The 23,071-nt window shown below is 27.3% G+C and overlaps 1 protein-coding gene across 4 annotated transcripts in view; it reads left to right on the forward strand.

The window, feature by feature from the left end:
• LOC135931483 (uncharacterized) overlaps nucleotides 1–23,071 on the forward strand; it is a 187,143-nt gene that overhangs the window by 26,403 nt on the left and 137,669 nt on the right. For 3 of the 4 annotated variants that reach the window (XM_065468621.1, XM_065468622.1, XM_065468619.1), the window contains exons 2-7: nucleotides 2,265–2,366; nucleotides 10,743–10,886; nucleotides 10,997–11,041; nucleotides 11,622–11,714; nucleotides 22,212–22,429; nucleotides 22,685–22,780. In XM_065468621.1, the coding sequence (XP_065324693.1) occupies nucleotides 2,265–2,366; nucleotides 10,743–10,886; nucleotides 10,997–11,041; nucleotides 11,622–11,714; nucleotides 22,212–22,429; nucleotides 22,685–22,780 (698 nt within the window). Of the gene's footprint in view, nucleotides 1–340; nucleotides 378–2,264; nucleotides 2,367–10,742; nucleotides 10,887–10,996; nucleotides 11,042–11,621; nucleotides 11,715–22,211; nucleotides 22,430–22,684; nucleotides 22,781–23,071 lie in introns of those variants that run through there. The other variant, XM_065468620.1, reaches the window with a different exon arrangement.

Below are 23,071 nucleotides of genomic sequence, written 5' to 3' on the forward strand. Positions count from 1 at the left end.
GAAATTTGTTCATTCATACAAAAATTTTAATTAATAAATATTTGAAACTTGGAAGACTTAATGACATTTACTTTTTATAAATATTTTTTTAAAATGTATGAAAAAAAATTAACTATTACATTGAAGGAATATATAAATCCTTGCTTAGACATGACGTCCAGCTATAAATTTTTAAAGAATATTTCGATTCTTTTTATGCGATATCATTGATGCGCAAAATTATATAAATTAAATTTATTTATTTAGAAATTAAAAAAAATAATTTTATGAATATTCAGTTGATTTTTATTTAAATAAATTATAAGTTTATTGTAAAAATTATATTTTTTAATAATTATTCGTTTTGGAATTTCTTGGAAAAAATGATAAAAATCGAGGTATTGATATTTTTTTTAAATATAAAAAAATGATGTTTATGTATTTTTGCTGTCATAATAATAATAACAGTTGCAAACCCTGTATAATCAGTGTTTAGCAGATTTGATGAGAAACATTTCCATATTTAATTTATTTGCAAATAAAATTATTTGATTTGCTAAAATAGTATATCTATATATTCTATCAATTTTTACAAGTTAAATAATTTTTGGAAATGTTTTCTATTAAATCTGTACAATACTTTAAAACAATGATAAAATAGGATTTGAAATATAAATAATATTAACAATTTTCATCTGATATGCGAGAACGTTTTGCAGTTAAAACGGAATTTACTACTTGAAATGGCGTTTACAGAACCTTAAAGTAGGATTGCCGTGTTCTATTTAATGAATAAAATTTTTATTATAGGAAATTTATAATGTTTATCTAGTGAAAGCCAATCAGAACCAATTCAAAACACTTTACAGCCAAAAGAATTATTCAATAAAGTCGTCTGAATTGGTCCTGGTTGAAGGTAGTTTTGTTTCTTAATTCACCTCGAGAAAAGCGAGATTTCAGAATTGACATTTTGTTCATGGGCTTCTTCAATTCTAGATTTTTCTATAGATTTCTTTAAATATGATAATATGTTTTGTAGGGTTGTGCCGACCCACAAATTTTTCATAGATCAGATCCGATATTACTAAAAAACGGATCCTATGCCGATCCGATATTTATATTGATTTTTATTTACCATCTATCTTTGTATAACAATGTCATAAAAATATCAATATTTGCTATTTAAAAAAAAACTGACTAATTTCACTAATGAAAGTGTATTTATTTTTTTTATTCTCCAAAAGTTAATAATCTCATTTTAAATTTTTGCAATGTTTATAGGTGAATATAGTGTTAACAGCTCCATTTAGCCAATTTTTAAAAAGGTCTAAATCAAAATTTTAGCCAAAATATTACCTAAACCTCGAAATTTTGCCAATATAAGTCAAATCCTTTCTGCTATCTCTGGGCAAAATCAATAAGCTTGAGTAATTTACTTTTGACCAAAATTTTGAGTTAACTTTTTTAAAATTGGCTAAATCGAGCAATTTAGTAAAACTAGCTGAATTCATTATTAGATTTAAATTCCTTTTCTTGTTGCATATAATATTACAAAAAATAGTGTAAAATTTTAAAATATTTTTTTTAAACCTTACAAAAAATAATTTTTTTTTTTAAAGTTAATAAATTTTATTAAGTATTATGGAATTGTTTATTAAATAAAAAAATTGCATGATTATATACATAATTATAAAATAACCCCAAAACAATAAAAAATATTTGATAAGATCGGGTTTTTAAAAAATATCGGGCTGATCCGATATTTTCTGAAAACGCTAAATTGGTGCCGATTTAATTCGATATTTAATATCGGCGTTCATTTAGTTGAAACCTTATCCAAATCCATTGGGATATAGGGAAGACGGGAGTACACTGGGCATGCTTTTGTAATCCTCATAAAAACTATATATGTTAACTAAGAAGAGCTAACTAACTATAATATAATATGTATTTAATTTTTAGAAATAATATAAACTTGAAAATATTAAAATTTTTAAGTAGAAATGGTCACATTGGACATAGTTGTAAGGGGATAATCAAATGAGCCCCATATGACTAACCACACGCTTGTCCCTTTTACTTATTTACCGATCTCTCAATTAAAAATATGTTAATTATTTTTAAAATCTCTTATCTTATACCTTAATTGTTTTATTTCTTCATCAATATGATAATATGTAAAAGACAATAAACGCACAACGTCATTAAATGAAACGTTATTAGCATAATAATGCCGCAAATTTATGATCTTTTCATAATTATATTTTTTTTTATAAATGTTTTAGAGTTTAAAGAAAAGCGATCTCGCTAATTTCGCTTGTGATATACATTCCCACGATGCCCTGATAAATGATATATTCTACGTTTTAAACGATCCCAGGCATCAAGTAAAACATTATTTATTATTATTACTTTCAAATATATTTTTTTTAAAAACAAAATATATTTATCTGTGTATGACGAAACCGCTATTTCTAAAATTTATATATAATTTATCTGAGTTGTTAACGCTTCTTCAAAGGAGCTAGCTCTCGCTCATAACATTTCAGAATCATCTAACTCCTGTTTTCGATATTGGGTTTTTAAATAGTGCCCCCCCCCCCCCACCCACTATTGAAAAACACAAAATAAAATCATATCTTTCTATATATTTTAATAACAAAAATGAGGCTAAAAAAATTTATAATCCTTTATTTGCTTTTAAAAGTAGCAAAGTTTCTAAATTTGAATCTGTCAAGCATCCACGCCTCTAGCCTAAAACCTCTATAGCAATACTAAACAAGCGCTCAACAAGAGCATTAGAGGGAAGAGGGGTATTGTATTTAGAAAAAATATTTTTTAAATCATTATAATTATTAAATATATTTATTCAGGTATTGTTTGTTAAAAAAAATATCTTTTATATTCTCTTCCAGATATCTATTTAATTGAATCCAAAAAGATCTTCAATCATTTGAAGGATATTTTCGGTGTAATTATAGGTACTTTTATGTTAGGAATTTTTTTTAAAATAAAATTAATTATGTTTTGAGTCCCTATTTTAGTAGCTGCTTTTCCACTCTCAATTCAATTTGAATGCAAGAATAATAGCAGTATAGATATTATCATCATTATAAACCAGGATTGTGTATTCTGCCAAATATGGGCAAATTCAAATATATGTTTTTTCAAGTCCATATTAACTTATTTTGAATATAATAATAAAATAAATCTATAATATTAATTTTTTAAATTCATTGTCATTCAATAACTAACGTTTAGCTCTCCTTAACAGAGCCTGTTCTGATTCATATTCAATATTTTCATTTTCTTTAATATTTTTTAATCAATTTTCCTGATGTCGAGATCTTCAATCGATTTCTATTTTCATAAGAATATTAATCCAAATCGACCTATTTCTTTCTAAAAAAGAAGTAGAACTAGGAATTGTTAGTCTCTTAATGGGCATGGTGGGCAAAGTTTAATCTATACATAAATTGTTATTAAACATGGTATTTTTGCCTCTGAAATTAATTATGTCCCTTAAAATATTTTTTTATTGTTCTTTCCTAAAAACAACCCATGTGATCTTTTTGTTCTTTCCTAAAAACAACCCATGTGATCTTTTTGTTTTCCTCCCATCCACTAGGAAAACTAAATCCCATGTCAGAAAATAACTGACATTTGATGTATTATATTAAATTTATTTCTTCTTTTTTTCAACAGCTACAACAATCACCATCTAAAATGGTTTCTTGAATTATATCACATACTTCATTGAATTCACTAGTAGTGAGATGCTCCTCTTGATATTGGGGACCCAAAATATTCAACATTTGTGATCACATGTATTTATATCGTTTTCTCCTTTTTTTAAACATATTCTTTATTTTTTTCTTAAGATTTTTTTAGAGTATTGATATTTGACCAGGTCAAATACTCCTCCGGTCAATTGACTAAATTTGACCGGTCAATTGACCGACTTGCCAACCCTGAAACAGTTGAAAATTTGCAATAAAGTTATGAAAAAATATATAATTTGTTTTTATAAAATTATAAACCTTTCTGTAGTTATCAAAATTCTAAATCTGTAAGATCATTTAATTTTCAAGGGAGTCTAGAAATAATTGGAGTTAAAATAACCCATAACTATATTAAGATCACCTTCAAGGTTTTTTTTCAAAGATTCTTTACCTGAAATTTATTAATTTTCTAAATTTTTTTAATAAATTTGCATTACTTTGAGTAAATTGTATATATGGTTTATGTTATCACATAATCTTTCTTTCTTTCTTTAAGATCTTTTTCGCTTAATATTTTATCGTGGTATTTGAATATATCAAATATCTTCCCTTTTAAAATTATATTTACAATATTTAAGGGTAGTGTTGTTAAACGGCCCGATTAAAATATTAGTCAAAATAATATGATGTAAGTCTCGAGATTTGGCATATAGAGGTCCAAACCGTTCTGCCACATAAAAATCTCCAGGCTTACATATAATTATTTTGGTTAAAATCTTAATCGGGCCATTTATAAAAATCGGGTCATAACACTATTTATGGGTATATTTTGTTAATTTCATAGAGACTGACGAGTAGGATATAATTTTAAAGCTTGATTTTCTAAAGCTCTACATCAACGGTGACTGCTAAATTGATATTATAGCAGATACCACGTAATTGCTTCGATTCTAGGAGCGGTTATACATAGGGATATGATGTTTGGGAATTTCTCTTATAGTTTCCTCAATTTTCTTAATGTGTTTTTAAATCAAATAATCACGATTTATTATATCATATTTTGCTAAAATATTTTTTCCTCGTGGCTCATAAATCATAATATATTTATGCATACGTTCATTCTCGATAATATAATAATAGCGTAACTCAAGTAATATTCATTTTATGTAAATTTTTAAATTAGCAGAAATATATTTCATGTAATAACTGAGGTAAGATAAAGGATATTAATTATTAAAGATTAGAGAGATATGTAACAGGGTTGGTGGTTAATTGAATGTATGGGAAATATGGATTAGGTAGGGTTAATTCATTTTTTAAATAGAAAATTTGACAAGTCATGTAATTATAGATTAACTAATAAAAATTCTAATGATGTAACGGCAATTTCCTTGAGTTAAGTCTAAATTTTTTAATATAAAATTTTAAACTTGTCTAAATTAATCATTATTCTATCATTAAAATTTTCTAAATTAATTACCTAGAATATTTTGTATATTTTCCAATAATATTATTTGTGTTCGAAATTGTCATTTAGTTAATTTTTTTTTTTCTCTTTAGCTTTCACCTTTTCTGGTGGTAACCTCCTTCAACATCTCTCTATACTTCTTTATATTGGCTCTAACTTTATGGCCCCATTGAAGTTTTGGCCTTCCTCTTTTACGTTTGCCCATCACTTCCAAACTCTTAACTTTATTTCCTATGTAGTTCATAGGCCTTCTCATTGTGTGCCCATACCACCTAAGTCTGTTGGCACTACCTTTAAACTACTTAGTATTCTTGTACTGCGCACTTTATCCTTTCATGTTACCCCAGCCTCATCTCCATGGTTTGTAGACTTCTCTCGTCTGATTCTTTGGTTGGCCATGTTTCCGAACTATATAGAATAGTTGGTTGTACTATGGAACTGTAAATTTTTCCCTTTAATTTGTGTGGGATTCTTTTATCAAATAGCACTCCAGATAAAGATCTCCACTTTAGCCACCCTTGATTAATCTTACTCTTTATCTCTTTTTCTATTGTGCCGTTTGTTTGTATAGTGTAGCCCAAATATTTGCAGCTTTCAATTGCCGATATCTGCCATTCATTTATATCAATACTCTCTGTTTTATCTCCTCCTATCACCATATACAAGGCTTTCTATTGGAATATCGTCTGGACCCCTAGCTTTGTTGTTTTTCATATGCTTGAGGCATGTGATTATTTCTTGTTGTTTTATTGGTTGTACAAGGTTTTGACATGGGGAGTGTTCGTCTAGATGCAGTATGTGCGGATTAAAGTTGAGAAGCTCCTGAAAATATTCTCTCCATCTATTCATTATTTCTTTTTCCTTTATTATCAATTTCCCATCTTTATTTTTGATTACTTTCGGAGCTCCGTTTATATCCCAGAGTTCTTTTCTCGCTGTTTGGCTAATCTGTATATTTTATTTTGCCCTTCTTTGGTATGTAGATCTTCGTACTCATCGTATGCCATAGATTTGGCTCTAGACACCGCCTTTGTAGCTAATCTCTTGGATTTTTTGTATCTTGTCTTGTCATCTGCGTTTTTGGATTTGTACCATATTTTATAAATAGTTCTTTGTATGATTTGTTGCCTCCTCTTGTCAAGCCTAGTGTCGATTTGGCAGTGTCTATTAATCTGGATGAAAGGTCTGTCCACATTTTTTCACTGACTTGTGAGGAATCTATTGTTTCAATTGTTTGCATTGATTGCAAATAATAATTTGACCCTCATTAGTGATGCCTGGACAAAGAGTAGAATTTATTATAATTTTATAGCAATGGCAAGCCCCATATTCTATAAATTATTGAAACAGGCACCATTATGAAAGAATAACACAAAAAATAATACCATTCACAATAACTGATAATAGAGTAATTTGAAATAAGCATGGACAGTATAAGAAATAAGCATTTAACAAACGAATACATCGGTTCATGGACTTAATTAGTTTTGAAAGAATTTGGCAAATAAAATATTGCCAATTAAAAATTAATAGCTAAGGCTAAAAATTTATGAAAATATGCAGAATTAAAAATAATCTTTTATCATTTAGTAAACTAGTTTTATAAGAGCAAATCTCCAATTTAGGAAAAACAACTTATTGGACATTTCATGTCAAATCGATCAAAGAAGGCATATTTTCGGTCGAAATTGTAAACAATTTCTGGAATTATTTAGGTTAAAAACGAGGGAGCCATTTATATTAGCTCGCTAGCACACCTGGCTCGAGAAACAGGGCCTTAAAGGTGAGAAAATAGTGACTTTTGAATCTGTAATTTTAAAATGCTTATATCTCAAAGACTATTTATCGCAAAAATAAATATAATATATTATCATTGTAGGCAAAAGAATCTCTAAAGACCTTTCATAAGAAGAAAAAAATTTGAATAATTAACTTCGAGTTTACTTATATTGTGTTGGTTTTCTAAATCGGCTTTACCGGAATAGCCATTTTTACCAAAGATTGAAATCTTTATTTGCATGAAATAGATGGCGATATATGAAACTACGGATTATGGTTAAAATTTTGTTGCTTATTTACCAATAACGGGATATTTTTATTTTTTATACTAAAATATTCCTTATTTCTGGGCCATTCCATGTCATATCAATCAAAAAAGGTACATTTTCCGTCGACCCCTTTTGTAATTGTTTAAAATTGCTGCAATAATTTAAATAGGTGAAAAATTAAGAAAACCTTAAATAATAACTCGCTACATTTAGTTCACGAGATTCAGAGCCTCAATTGCGAAAAACGAAGAATTTCGCACCTTTAAAATTTTAAAATTGCTTTTATTTCAAAAACTTTTTAAGGCATTAATTCTATTAAAATGAATTTAAATAAAAGAGAATACATCGTTCAGGCAGATTTTTCTTTGTGATTCAAGATGAAATACTAGGATTTCACGGGACTAACCGCATACCATGTATCCTTTTGTGATTTATTACAAGACATATAATAATTTAAATCATTTATATTATATAACTTTTTTCCATATAAAAATTCTTTGAATATTGTAGCCCTAAATATGATGGCAAGAGTTTCTCTTTCTATTTGGCTATAGTTTTTCTCTGCCGCATTTAGCGCCTTGAGGCGAATGCAGGTCTTTCTTACCCCCTTCTATATGTTTAATTCTGGTGATTTTTTTACTGTCTCAGTATTTATCTGTAGTTCTAATCCCGTTTTTAAAACATTATGTCCTAAGTACACTAAATTTTGTTTGAAAAATTTATATTTTTCTATCTTTAGCCTGATTCCGTTTTTACCAAAAGGTAGTCTTGAATATTTAAATAATCTTCTATGCATATTGATTTCAAGATATTTTTAGACTCCTCCCCTACTTTAATTTGAAAATATGATCTGAGAGATCCAATATTGAAAATTCCTCTCCTTTTCTCAACTGTCTAATAAATCTTGGATTCTTGGATTGGGTATGAATCAACATTAACATTTTGATTTAGTCCTTTTAAAATCCCTACAAATTATTTTTTCTATTACTCTTATTTTTAGCAATATGTATAAATCTTTTTCAACTTTTTCTTTTAATGTATATGATATGGGACGTGATTTATAGAAATTTAGTTTCTCTTTTTTCATATGTATATTTGTGCCTTAAAATCTTTCAAACAGCCCAATATATTAATGTTATTTATTTGTATGGCTCTTTCAGGTATTTCAGTCATTTTTGGAAATTTAATTATCCAGTTTCTTCCAATTAGATTTTTTATATATCCTTTTCTAATTATGAGAGGTAATTCTAATGTTATATTGTAATAGTGATAGGGAAGAGGGTAAAACGATAGGCATTTTGCATATTTACCATAAAAATTTTAAACTAGAGTCAAACACAACAAATTATAGATCAATATGTAGTCCCATCCCTCATCTACAAGATAAAAAAAGTGTAGCCCTCTATCTATAATATTTTAGGAGCTATGATTAGTTATGTCAAACTACTCATTTTCGTCATTTTACCCTGAGTTCGGGGTAATAAGCACTAGGGTAAAGTGGTTAAAATAATATTTGACACATATTTATTATTTTATTTAACAAATATGACAAATTTATGATTTTTATTTACTAACTAATCAATACATAAGGATATGAATAATTTTAATAATTACCAATACCAGTTCTATAGACTTAAAATGATATAATTAATTAAATAAATTCAATTAATTTCATAATTTTTATAATGCTCAATTCAAATAATTTGGTAACACTTTATTAGTAATGCTAAATTCAAATATATATTGTATTTCATAATTTTAATAATACTCAATTCAAATATCAATATTAATTTGGTAACTTTAATAAAAATGCTCAATTACCGTTTTTCTCTTAGATTTCTCATGGGGTAGGATTTTATCGGATAATTTGTAAAGGGAAGACGTAATCCCCAACGATTACAAATGGCATAGCTTCATTAAAACTTGGAAAAGGCTTAGGAGGGATCAAATTCTCCTCAGATATTTCTCTCTCTCCATGCTCTATAAAACAAATTAATTCTTCCTCGTTATTAGGATTTGGTTTCTGACAAAATCTTCCTCTGAAAAAATACATTTTCAATGGGATTATAATAAGGGCTATATGTTGGTAAATATATCCTTTCTATTTATTCTCTATTTGTATGGATATTATGAAATGGAATATTATCCATCTCAAAAATCTTAATCATAATGATTTTATTTTCATTCACAAAGTGGCAGTGTATAACGTTGCAACTCATGAAGAACCTCAATCTGAATATTTCCGCAATCGTTTAGAGCTGCAATGATAGTATAATTCATTGTCTTTATCTAGTGTTACAATGGCTCGATTTGAGCCGATTTTTAAAAAAGGTTAACTCAATATTTTAGCCGGAAAAATATTAAGCAAGCCTGAAGATTCTGGTCATACATAAATGGCACAAAGGTTTATTTTATTAACGAAGTCTCGAGGCTTAAGCAATTTATCTGCCTAAAATATTGAGTTAGCCATTTTTAAAAATCGGCTCAAACCAAGCCGTTTAACAACACTATCTTTATCCCTTGAACCTTTTTAATAATCTTTTTATTTTATAAAAATCCTTATAACCCTCTCATTGATACTGAAAACTGCTCTCATTGAAATAATTTTTCTTTCATATAATCTACATCCACAAACCAATTTGCGTATTCTTTGCGATGTATAATATAAACCCTATAAATTTCGGACTATGAACATTTAAAATTATTTTAATTCAAAATGCAAAACCTACTGCGCATGTCGGGAAAACCTATTAAACTATCGCCTTACCGAAAAATGACAGGGAAATTAATAAATTATTTAAAAAAAACAAAAGAGAATGATCAAAAATGAAAAGATAAAATTCCCATTTAATTTAAATGTAGGATGGATATGAGGGGCATTGATATTATCATTAGAAATGTATAATTTATTTTTATAAAATTATAAACCTTTTATCAATGCCGCTTAAGTAACACTCTAGAAGAGATTAACAAAACTCAAAATCTGCAGAATAATTTAACTATGAAATGAGTATAGAAATAAACAGAGTAAAAAACCTATATTCATAACTTTGACTCGTCAATTTAAATAGGAAAATTATATAAAATCTACAGTTCTACGGAACCATTCTAATTCAATCCGACCCTAACTGGATTGGTCAAATTCGGACCGACAATTTCGAGGCTTAAATCCGAATCGCCCTTGATTTTAAAATTTATATTGGACTCGGAGCCTTATAAAAGTTTAAGAAATTTTGTTTTCCTAATATTTATAAATTTTACACCAAAATTGTTTTATTCTTTAGTTCTTAAAATTTTGCCACTTGCGTAAAATATCGTACTTTTTCAATAACCCCTCAAAAATCGGATCGTTCTCGAACCTATTTCTAAAATACAATTTTGAATTAGGCTCTAATCTTTGAAATAAATACATAAATTGCATCGATCGGATAAAATTATTTTTTCGAATCGGGTCATTTTTGAAAAGTGGATCTAATTAAACCTATTTAAATTTATTTTAAACCATTTTCGAAACTTTAAAAACAGGAATACGATCCTGTGTATCATCAGCTCTACGATTTTTACCGTTCCGAAGAACATAAATTGCGTCTGTTCTGTGTTCAGTTTATTCCCACCCTCGTGTATACCTATCTCAAAGAACATTCCAGGCTAAAAGGGTTCGATGCTGAAGTAAGATAAGGGCATGAATTTAAGAATATAATTCCTTTTATTTACCAGTAACCATTTTATTTGCGATATATATATTTAAAAAAAATGTAAATATATTTATTCTCCCAAAGATTTACTCGAAGCTAGAATCCTTCCTTGTGTCTATTCACAACTTGGTAAAAATATTATTTATTATAATATTAATAATTTTTATTTATTATTTTTTGTACAAACGATTTGAGTTTGATATTTGAATTGACCAAAATTTTGAATTAGACATGATAGTGCTCCCTAAAATAATCGTTGTTTTCTAATAATTTGGTGCGTAGTTAATGGGCCGTTGATATTCTCTTAAATTTTATAAAAGTGAGGCCCTAATCGTCTTGTAAATAGGTTTCGATTAGAGGCCTTCTATGGGTGGATTTTAACCCGAAAGCCCCCTCACTTTTAAAACAAATTTAACCAACTCCCAGCCCAATGTTTAGGTTTGGACATCTATTAGCGAAATGGCGAGGTGTAGGCAATATTTTACTTGCTATAATATTGAGTTAGTTTTTAAAAATTGGTTCAAAACGAGCCGTTTAACAACTCTTAATTGAAGTCAATTCTGCCTATTTCGCCCGAAAGATATTTAAAATCTGCCCGCCAATTGGTTTAAAAATATTTGTTAACCCGCCACCTCACATAACCCGCCCAATGTTTAATCTTTAGAAATCTCTCACTTTATCCATTAAAATATAAAAAAAATATTTTTAGTCTTTAGCAAATGGAATATTGCAATGTGATACGAGCGATATGCAAGGATGCGAGATTTTCTACCCATTGAACCATCCCAGTATTTATCACAATGTATTATTTTTTAAATAAATTCTCAAAGTTTTATCTTTTGATTTCGTAAAAACATCATTAGTTATATATCTTGTAGCTTGAGTATAGGTGGGACCTGATTAAATTTTTAGACAGTAAATTATTAATTTTGTTTTGTATTAATTTTCTCACATTCTTGATTATTATAGAATTCTACTTCACTCATCAATTTTGCTGAATAGAGATTTAAATATATTTACTTGGCTATACTCTTTAATAAATTTACGTTCTTGAGAGTTATATAACGTATAAGCCCATGGACACCTAACTCATCAAGTTCTTTTTGTTTTCACATAATATTTTATTTAACAAAATCATAGATTCATAATACGAATTCCATCTAGTGGAATTTTGGCAAATCAGATACCTACCCATTTTTTTGATATTATCTGCCATATTATTAGACATAATTTGTTTATTCCATAAAGATTGACACTTTTGGAAGGAACTTATATTTTAACTGATAAAATAAAAAACCAATATTAAACTCAGTTTAACATTTTATATTGCATAAATTTAAATAAAATAAAATTTCATTTTTATTAAATTTTTTAATTATCAAATAAGTAGATTTATTAATATTTAAAAAATAATTTAACATTAAATTTAAATCCACTCCAACCCTAAAAGGAGCTATCTACCGCTCCCGCACCTGGATTTAGGTGTTTTTGAAAAAGTGTAGGGCGCTCCAGGAGCGCCTTAACAACTCTGGCAAAAACCAAATTATATCATAAAATATATTTTGATAATTTCTTTACCTCATTCAAACTTTTGTCATACTTAAAACAAATGGGATATTTTACAACTGGAACTGTGAGGAAGAATAGAATAGAGCATTACCCAGTTGAATCTATAAAGGCTGTAGCAAAAAAAGAAAGAGGATATTATGATTATTAATTCGAAAAATTAAATGAAATAATTATAGTTCGTTGGAAGGATTATTCGGTGGTGACCGTTGCATCGACATGCCACACCATCTATTTCAAGTAATTTCAAGAAAATATCTTCAAGATAAAAATTCCTCAACCAAATATGAACACTGCTTGTAACAAACAAATCGGAGAGGGAATGATGGTGACCAATATTCACCAATTTTATCGATGTAGTTTTGGTAAATTCGTGGAAAATCTGGAAATTCGTGAATCAAGATGAGTAGAAGAGTTTGCTATATTCAACTAGTGCTGTAAAGTAACGTCAAAAAACGTCTTACCTTTTTTTTAAGAAAAGAAACGTCATACCTTATCATTTTCTAGAAGTAACGGTAACGCGTTTCTTTTTTTTTTGGGTAACGGTAACGCAAAACGTTACTCGTTACTTTAAATTTTTTCTTAAAAAAATATTAATAAAAAAACATATTTTATTGTGCTATAAAATTACTTTTATTTATTTTTAATATAAATAATAAACCGAGTTTTTAATTCATATCAACCACCCCTTTATTTCTTATTTAAATTTTCGCTCATTATTTTCAATCAAATTTTAATCTAACTAATATTCAATCAAAATTCAAAGTATATATTAATATTATTATTCTATATTATAATTTATTTTAAGAATATATGCCAAACTCTATAATAGTTGATTCATCTGATGAAGAAAATTTAACCCTTCCTTGGCCTCAATTTGAGACATATTTTATTCCAATAAAGAAAATTAAGGGTACAAAATCGACACTTTGTAAATGTAGATTATGTCCTATCACAAATATATCAACCTCGATGTCTAGCAGTTCCAATTTAAAAAAACATATGAAGGTAAAAAGATGAAATAATATATTATTATTTTTAGATTTTAATAATGATATTAATATAATATACTATTATTTTAAACATGTGTATTATAAAATAACCATTAAAATAAGTATACTTTCATAATATTTTGAAAAGCTTAATCATGAAATTTAGATATAAAACAATTGAATTATACTATAGTATATAGGACTGGGAACCAACATTAAAAACGTAAGATTAACAAAATATCTAATGCATTGGGTTTAAACAATATCTTCTATTTCTTGTTTTAGTCTTGCTATTTGTTTAATATCAAATTGTTAATAAATTTAAAGAATAAGATAGTGATTTTAATATATATTTTAAACATATGTTAATTAAAGAAATTTTCTCTCATAATATTTGAAAAGCTTAATTATGAAATTAAAATATAAGCAATTAAATTATACTATAGTATATAGTGCAGGAAACCTACATTAAAAACTCAAGATTAATAAAATATAATTATTGCTAGATATTTTTCCTGATTCCTTTTTAAATGATAATTCTGAATTATGAAAAAAATAAGAAATTGAAAAACCTTTGGCCATCAGAATATCAATTTTTAATTTTTTAGTGAGGGATTCAAAATGCAGTTAAATTTTTAATCTACAATTATTAAAAAAGCTTAGTTATTTTTAATAAAAAATTCAGTAATAAATAATTATATTAATTATATTTTGTTTAAAATATAGGCTTTACATTCCTCATGTTTGAAAGAAATAAATGAAAACTTAAATAGTAATAAAAGAAAAAAAATTGAAACTAATCAACTCACAATCATTAATATGCAGAATCCATCTACATCAAAGATCAATATAACTCAATCAACTGTTGATGAATTAGTTTTTAATTTTGTAATTGAAGAATTACAACCATTTTCAATTGTAGAAAGCCCTGCATTTATTAATATTATCAAAAAATTGCAGCCATTTAAAAATGTGATATCAAAACCTACCCTTGTATCAAAAATTAACAAAGCTGGTGAAACCATGACAAAAAAATTAGTAGATTTATTGCGTATTCCAGAAATTGTTTGTACAACTTTGGATTCTTGGTCAGCTTATCATCGGTATATAAAATATTGTTGTAGATTGATAATATTGCCTTTTAAAAAGTTCTTATTTAGGGGTGACTGTACACTGGCTACACCCAGACACACTTGAGAGGGTTTCAGCTTGCCTAGCTTGTAAAATGCTAAATCAAAAACACACATTTGATTACCTAGCAAAAATAATCTTTGAAATTTTTACCAATTATAAGATACAAAATAGTGACCAAATGCATTACAGATAATGCAAGAAATTATATAAAAGCTTTCAAGTAAACAAAAATTATTATATATTTACTAAAAATTTATTAGAGTATATGAACAAGAAGAAGAACCGGATGATGAAATAGTTCATCTGCTATTATGTGATCTATTTGAGAATCATAATGATAGTATTGTATACCTACCCAAGCATCATTCCTGTTCAGCACACACTTTAAATCTGATTGCAAGTGTTGACATTGAAAAGGCAAATAACGATGTCCATTTTAAAGCCATTTCAAAAATTAAATTTTCTAAATGTAAGCTATTGTGGAATAAACATGGGCAATCTTCAAATTGTGCAATCATTTTTAAGGAAAACATGAGGAAGATATCTTATTAAACCGGTTATAACAAGATGGAACTGTTTTTATAACTCCTTGAAATTAATAGATGGTCTTATTAAGGAGAATTGCCAAAAATTTGATGACTCTTGTGATAAATCTGAATTGCAGATTTTTAGATAGCGACAAGTCGTTCATGGATGAATTTTGTATGGTTAGTGTAAATTAAGAAATATTATATGTATATATATGTTTTATAGGTTATGGACCTAATTGCTACGTCTCTTTCTATTTTAGAGAGCGAAGGAAAAATGTATTTGGGATATCTCACTCCCACAATAACCATTATAAAATTAAAACTTAAAAAAATGGCTTTAAATCATTATAAGTTTTGTAAGCCACATATTGACTCAATCCTGGAAGGCATAGATAAGAGGCATACATTTCAAATATTGCTTATATTTTGATTTTATTTTCAATAGATTCAAACACATCTACAAAGATGAATATATACTATCAGCAATGATTCACCCACTATTTAAATTAGATTGGCCTTGGATAAAATCAGAGATGAATAAACAAAGAATGCAAGATCTTATTTTCATTTTGAGAAAAGATCTTGATAGAGAAAGAGCAGACCTGATTCCCTTATCCAAAACAAATACCAAAATATTTTCTGATAAAGATAAATTTTTTTTTGATGAGGAAATTAATGAAAATCCTTGTGAAGATGTTTTATTAAATTTTTTTTCAAAATAAAGATACTTCTTTAAATATTTTTAATAAATTCCCCGAGTTAAAATTTTTATTTATTAAATATAATACCATCTTCCCATCCTCTGCTCCAATTGAACGTGTGTTTAGCACGGCGAAGGCTGTGTTGAGCACTAAGCGCTCTTGTTTGTCTCATGAAAATTTTCAAAATCAATTATTGCTAAAAATAAATAAAAAATTATTACAAAAAAATGTTATCTTATGATTATATATTATATATGAAAATTTTTATAATAAGATCTCATCATTTTATGTATTATTTTTTATAGTTTTGTCTATATTATATATTGTAAGAAAAAATAAATATATTTTTGTATATAATATTTAATTTTTTTTAAGTAACGAATAATACGTTACTTTTTTGAAAAGTCAGTAAAGCGCGTTCCTTTTTAAAAAGGTAACGAGTAAGGGTAAAGCATTCTTTTTTTCCAATGTAACGAGTAACGGTAACGCGTTTCTTTTTTGAGTTAACGTTTACAGCACTACATTTAACTACCTCCCTCAAACACCAGTAAAAATTGAGAAATATATTAGTACAGGGCACGCAAGCCAGTTAGCACTAAGGAGTGAAAACACTACTGCATCTGGACATTATTTATCCAAAATTATAGATGGGAAAAGACGCAGATGCAGATATTGTCATACGCACTTATGATATATGTTCCAAACATGCTAAATCGTACCTCATATTAAATGTAAGGATTTTCATAATATATACATTTCCCTTTTTTATTATATATTACAAAAAAGAATAAAGATTTCTGTTGTTTTTTGATCTTATAGTATTATACATAATTTTTATCTTTTTTAAACTCATGGTGGTTAGATATGCACCTGGCTAAATTTTCTATTTAGGATTATTTTTTTGGCTGATTTTTTTAGAATATCATATTTGAGCATTAATAAATATAATATATTTAATAAGCGAGAATCACGTTGAATAAAAACCCACTAGAATGGTGAAAACTTCACAGAGATTGTTTTCCCGTTTTATCTAATATGGCGAAAAATATATTATTAATACAGGGATCTTCAACCCCATGGCGACTCTTTTCTGTTGGCGTGCATATCTTTACCAAATATAGAATGTCGTTAAAATAAGATATAATCGGAAAAACTTTGGATATGAATATTATATTGATTTTTCTACATTATATTTAAATATACTCTATATGCATGCTTCTATTTTAACTTACTAATAAAATTTTTTATCTTTTATCCATTTGATCTTATTTGATTTATGGAAAAATAAAATTTTCGAATCGAATAATTATTTTATTATTCCTACGAATAATGAATTATTCGATTTAAACGTATACGAATAATAAATCGAATACGAATAATGCAATCATTTGATTCGTATTTTATAGGTATAATCTTGAGCAACAAGTAACATAATAATTGTTTATAATTTTTTTGAGCAGTAAATTAATCAGAATAAGCAGTATTTTTATTATCAAAGAATTAATCTATTGGCCATTATTTATATAGTTCTATTTTAACAGCATTTTTATTTTTTCTTAAATCCAAATATCTGCTGGATTTTTTGGTTCTCAACTCTTAGCATTATTACCAGGTTCATCAGAAATCCATTGTTAAGGTTTAAAAAAAATTAGAAACTTCCCAAGTTAATAGTAATGTTAATTATTGATATGAAGAATTTTGCCAGGTGGCCTAGTGGGTTATGATGTAAGCTTGGAAACAGAAGGTCCCAGGTTAGATCCTGGTAAAGAACGTAAAAATTTCCGGGTTTTTGTTCGATGAATGATGTGTAAAGACATATGGTAAGATGAATTTTGGAGCTTAGAGATGACACCCCGGTCACCGACAAGCTTGGACAGCCGGGTGCTAAGGATATTTATCCAATAAACAAAAATGAAGGACACAAATGAAAATACGAATATGAAAGCTTGTGCGTTCCCTCCAAGCGACGCGCAGGGTGTAGACATCCATCATGCGAAAAGTAAAATAAAGTTCAAAGCAAAGAAGACAAGGTTAGCAAATTTGAATATTGGTACACTTAAAGGTAAGACGAGTGAATTGGCACCAATGTTGAACATGAGATGGAAAGGTCAGAAGACTTTAATGATTGGAGATGGGTATAAATTGTACTATAATGGAATTGTTAGCAATAGGAACACACCATCCTCAGTCAAGATCTTACCTCCTCAGTAGTAGAAGTCAACAGGATCTCTGATAGACTAATGAAGATAAAACTCTGCATTGGTCAATCAATACTACACATCCTTCCAGTATATGCTCCTCAAACAGGATGAAGGAAGAAGAGAAAGATGACTTTAGAGCTATCCTAGATGAAGCTGTAATGGAAATCCCTAAGGATGACCTACTCATAATAGATGGTGACTTAAATGCTCATGTGGGAAAAGCAAGAGACAGCTAAAAAAAGCATCATGGTGGTTTTGGATATGGAGGAAGAAATGATGAAGGAGAGCACATACTGAAATTTGTGCAAGCCTTTGACCCTGCCATAACCAACACCTACTATAGGAAAAAGACAGTCATTTAATAACATACGAAAGTGGTACAAGGAAAACACAGATAGATTACATGCTAATCTCTCGCAGAAGATTAAAAGATGTGATAGACTGCAAAGTCATCCCAGGAGAAGATAACTCCGCACAACACAAGCCACTAGTCAAAGATTTACACATCTCAAATAAATCCACTTAAAACAAAATATAACTGGAACCATGCATCAAATGGGGCAAATTTAAAACAATGACAGATGCCTTTGCAATCAATGCAAACATTGAAACAATAGATTCTTCACAAGTCAGTGAAAAAATGAGGACAGATCTTTCATCCAGATTAATAGACACTGCCATTGTGGGAGTGAGATATCCCAAATACATTTTTCCTTCGCTCTCTAAAATAGAAAGAGCCGTAGCAATTAGGTCCATAACCTATAAAACATATAATATTTCTTAATTTACACTAACCATACAAAATTCATCCATGAACGACTTGTCGCTATCTAAAAATCTGCAATTCAGATTTATCACAAGAGTCATCAAATTTTTGGCAATTCTCCTTAATAAGACCATCTATTAATTTCAAGGAGTTATAAAAACAGTTCCATCTTGTTATAACCGGTTTAATAAGATATCTTCTCATGTTTTCCTTAAAAATGATTGCACAATTTGAAGATTGCCCATGTTTATTCCACAATAGCTTACATTTAGAAAATTTAATTTTTGAAATGGCTTTAAAATGGACATCGTTATTTGCCTTTTCAATGTCAACACTTGCAATCAGATTTAAAGTGTGTGCTGAACAGGAATGATGCTTGGGTAGGTATACAATACTATCATTATGATTCTCAAATAGATCACATTAGCAGATGAACTATTTCATCATCCGGTTCTTCTTCTTGTTCATATACTCTAATAAATTTTTAGTAAATATATAATAATTTTTTTTACTTGAAAGCTTTTATATAATTTCTTGCATTATCTGTAATGCATTTGGTCACTATTTTGTATCTTATAATTGGTAAAAATTTCAAAGATTATTTTTGCTAGGTAATCAAATGTGTGTTTTTGATTTAGCATTTTACAAGCTAGGCAAGCTGAAACCCTCTCAAGTGTGTCTGGGTGTAGCCAGTGTACAGTCACCCCTAAATAAGAACTTTTTAAAAGGCAATATTATCAATCTACAACAATATTTTATATACCGATGATAAGCTGACCAAAAATCCAAAGTTGTACAAACAATTTCTGGAATACGCAATAAATCCACTAATTTTTTTTGTCATGTTTTCACCAGCAATGTTAATTTTTGATACATGGGTAGGCCTTGATATCATATTTTTGGATGGCTGCAATTTTTTGATAATATTAATAAATGCAGGGCTTTCTACAATTGAAAATGGTTGTAATTCATCAATTACAAAATTAAAAACTAATTCATCAACAGTTGATTGAGTTATATTGATCTTTGATGTAGATGGATTCTGCATATCAATGATTGTGAGTTGATTGGTTTCAATTTTTTTTCTTTTATTACTATTTAAGTTTTCATTTATTTCTTTCAAACATGAGGAATGTAAAACCTATATTTTAAACAAAATATAATTATTTATTACTGAATTTTTTATTAAAAATAACTAAGGTTTTTTAAAAATTGAAGATTAAAAATTTAACTGCATTTTGAATCCCTCACTAAAAAATTAAAAATTGATATTCTGATGGCCAAAGATTTTTCAATTTCTTATTTTTTTATTCAAAATTATTATTTAAAAAGGAATCAAGAAAAATATCTAGGTTCTGTTCTCTAAAATAATATTGCTTCAGTTTCATTATATATTTAAAAATACATAAAATAAAGTTTTTTAAATTCATATTAACTATTTGAAGTAATACCAATAGCAATACTAAACCAAGAAATAGAAGATATTGTTTAAACCCTATACTATATTGAACCAATACCAATATTTTATTAATCTTGAGTTTTTAATGTAGGTTCCCAGCACTATATACTATAGTATAATTTAATTGCTTATATTTTAATTTCATAATTAACCTTTTCAAATATTATGAGAGAAAATTTCTTTAATTAACATATGTTTAAAATAATAATATATTAAAATCACTATCTTATTCTTTAAATTTATTAACAATTTGATATTAAACAAATAGCAAGACCAAAACAAGAAATAGAAGATATTGTTTAAACCCAATACATTAGATATTTTGTTAATCTTAAGTTTTTAATGTAGGTTCCCAGTTCTATATACTATTGTATAATTCAAATGTTTTATATCTAAATTTCTTGATTTAGCTTTTCAAAATATTATGAAAGTATACTTATTTTAATGGTTATTTTATAATACTTATATGTTTAAAATAATAGTATATTATATTAATATCATTATGAAAATCTAAAAATAATAATATATTATTTCATCTTTTTACCTTCATATGTTTTTTTTAAATTGGAACTGCTCGACATCGAGGTTGATATATTTGTGTTAGGACATAATCTACATTTACAAAGTGTCGATTTTGTACCCTTAATTTTCTTTATTGGAATAAAATATGTCTCAAATTGAGGCCATGGAAGGGTTAAATTTTCTTCATCAGAAGAATCAACTATTATAGAGTTTGGCATATATTCTTAAAATAAATTATAATATTGAATAATATTATTAATATATACTTTGAATTTTGATTGACTATTAGTTAGATTAAAATTTGATTGAAAATAACTAGCGAAAATTTAAATAAGAATGAAAGGAATGGTGGTTGATATGAATTAAAAACTCGGTTTATTATTTATATTAAAAATAAATAAAAGTAATTTTATAGCATAATAAAATAGTTTATTTATTAATATTTTTTTAAGAAAAAATTTAAAGTAACGAGTAACGTTTTGCGTTACCGTTACCCAAAAAAAATAAACGCGTTACCGTTACTCGTTACTTCTAGAAAAAATAACGACGTTAGTAATGTCGTTACATTTTTGACGTTACTTTCCAGCACTAATAAAAACATTAAAAATGAATTTCCTGATGTTTTTTTAACATAAAGTAGTGAACATTACTTCTAAGAATAATATTTTAACCAACAATAGAATTGTTTTAATTAAGCAACAATAAACTTTATATCAAATTTCAATATATGAATGTAAATATGTTTAATAGGAAGTTTGGGAATCAAATCTCAATGACACTTTTTGTCAACTCTTGAATTTCTGGAATGAGAGATTTTTTTTGAAAGTGATTTACAGATTTTGATAATTAATTAGAAAAATTTCAATAAAATTATGCAAGATAATCTATTTTATAAAAAAAATATGAAGATATTAATACAAATTAAAAATCTGGAGAGCTGGGTATCATCTCAAGTTTATTTGGGATAGGGCAAAAAGTTAGTAGCTTGCACTTGATGGAGAATAGAAAAAATTATTCTAAAGCCTAATTTTATTAAAATAATATATTTTATTTTGCTTATAATTTTTAAATGACTTGCTACGATTATTCATTCTTAAATACGATTTATTTTTCATATATTTTGTGTTTATTGCTATAATAATAAAATCATGAAACCGAAATCTTTATCTTTATTGGTTATTTCATAAAACATATTTATGGATTTTGAAAATCGTGCCTGAAAACCTTAAAAAATTAGAACCGGACCTGCCCTGGGGCTAATTTGGACTTGCCGGGTCGTCATTTAATGAAGATTTTAAAAATAACTATAACAATAAAAGATAAAATACACTTGCCCATAAAAATAAAACAACTAATCTTATACATATATTATGACGAATTCTAATAATCTTTATTTTCAAAAAATCCATCAATTATTTGGGTAAAAAGCCACAATTTATTTCTTCAGCCATCTTGTCAGAGCATTATGGAATTTTTTCGGATCTTAGCCTCGATCGTTCTCGTTTTTTGATCAATAATATGTCAATATCGCATTTCAATCAGGCGATTTCCAGTGATTGCAATTATGGTCAGCGTTCTGTCGATTTTTTATATTTTGACCAAATACCTGATACCGAACTGGTATTCACCATCAACGCCCAAAATAGGTATGTTATAAAACAATATAATAAACGTAAGTTATAAAGTTAGTTTGCAATGCAAAATATTAAATAAGTTATGAAGACTGAAGTATATTTAAAAGTTATTTTTTCTAAAATTCGAAATGATTTATATTTAAACTCTATACATATATTATATGTTCTTTTTTAAAAGAACGGAGTGAAGTAAATTAAAAAAAAATTATTGGATTTCAAAACCTACCAATATTTACACGCTTGTATATTCATTTGTTTTGAACATAGATTTCAAATACTGACCGTTCTCATATACCTCTACAATTTATTCCTGGCCGAATATCCTTTGAGATCTCTTAAGTTAGCCTGTATGGTCGTTGTTAAGTAAAAACTTGTATCATTTATAGATAGATTACAAAATTTAATATAGAATACATCTTACTTATGACGTTTCACAAGTCGATCAGAAATTTAACATCGTTTTTATAAAATATAATAATTATTCATTCGATACTATTTGTTTAATCTGGGGTAAATAGTTTGTATGAATTATATATTTTATAATTAATTTTGACATGAATCAATACAAGATTACCCGCGCAGTGCTGCTAATTTATTTTTTATTTTTAGACCCTTTCCTAATTTTAAGGAGGGTTTGAGCCCTTTGCCAAAATA

This window comes from Gordionus sp. m RMFG-2023, chromosome 1, assembly GCF_954871325.1.
Source record: "Gordionus sp. m RMFG-2023 chromosome 1, tfGorSpeb1-WG-v2, whole genome shotgun sequence".
Lineage (NCBI taxonomy): Eukaryota > Metazoa > Nematomorpha > Gordioida > Chordodea > Parachordodidae > Gordionus > Gordionus sp. m RMFG-2023.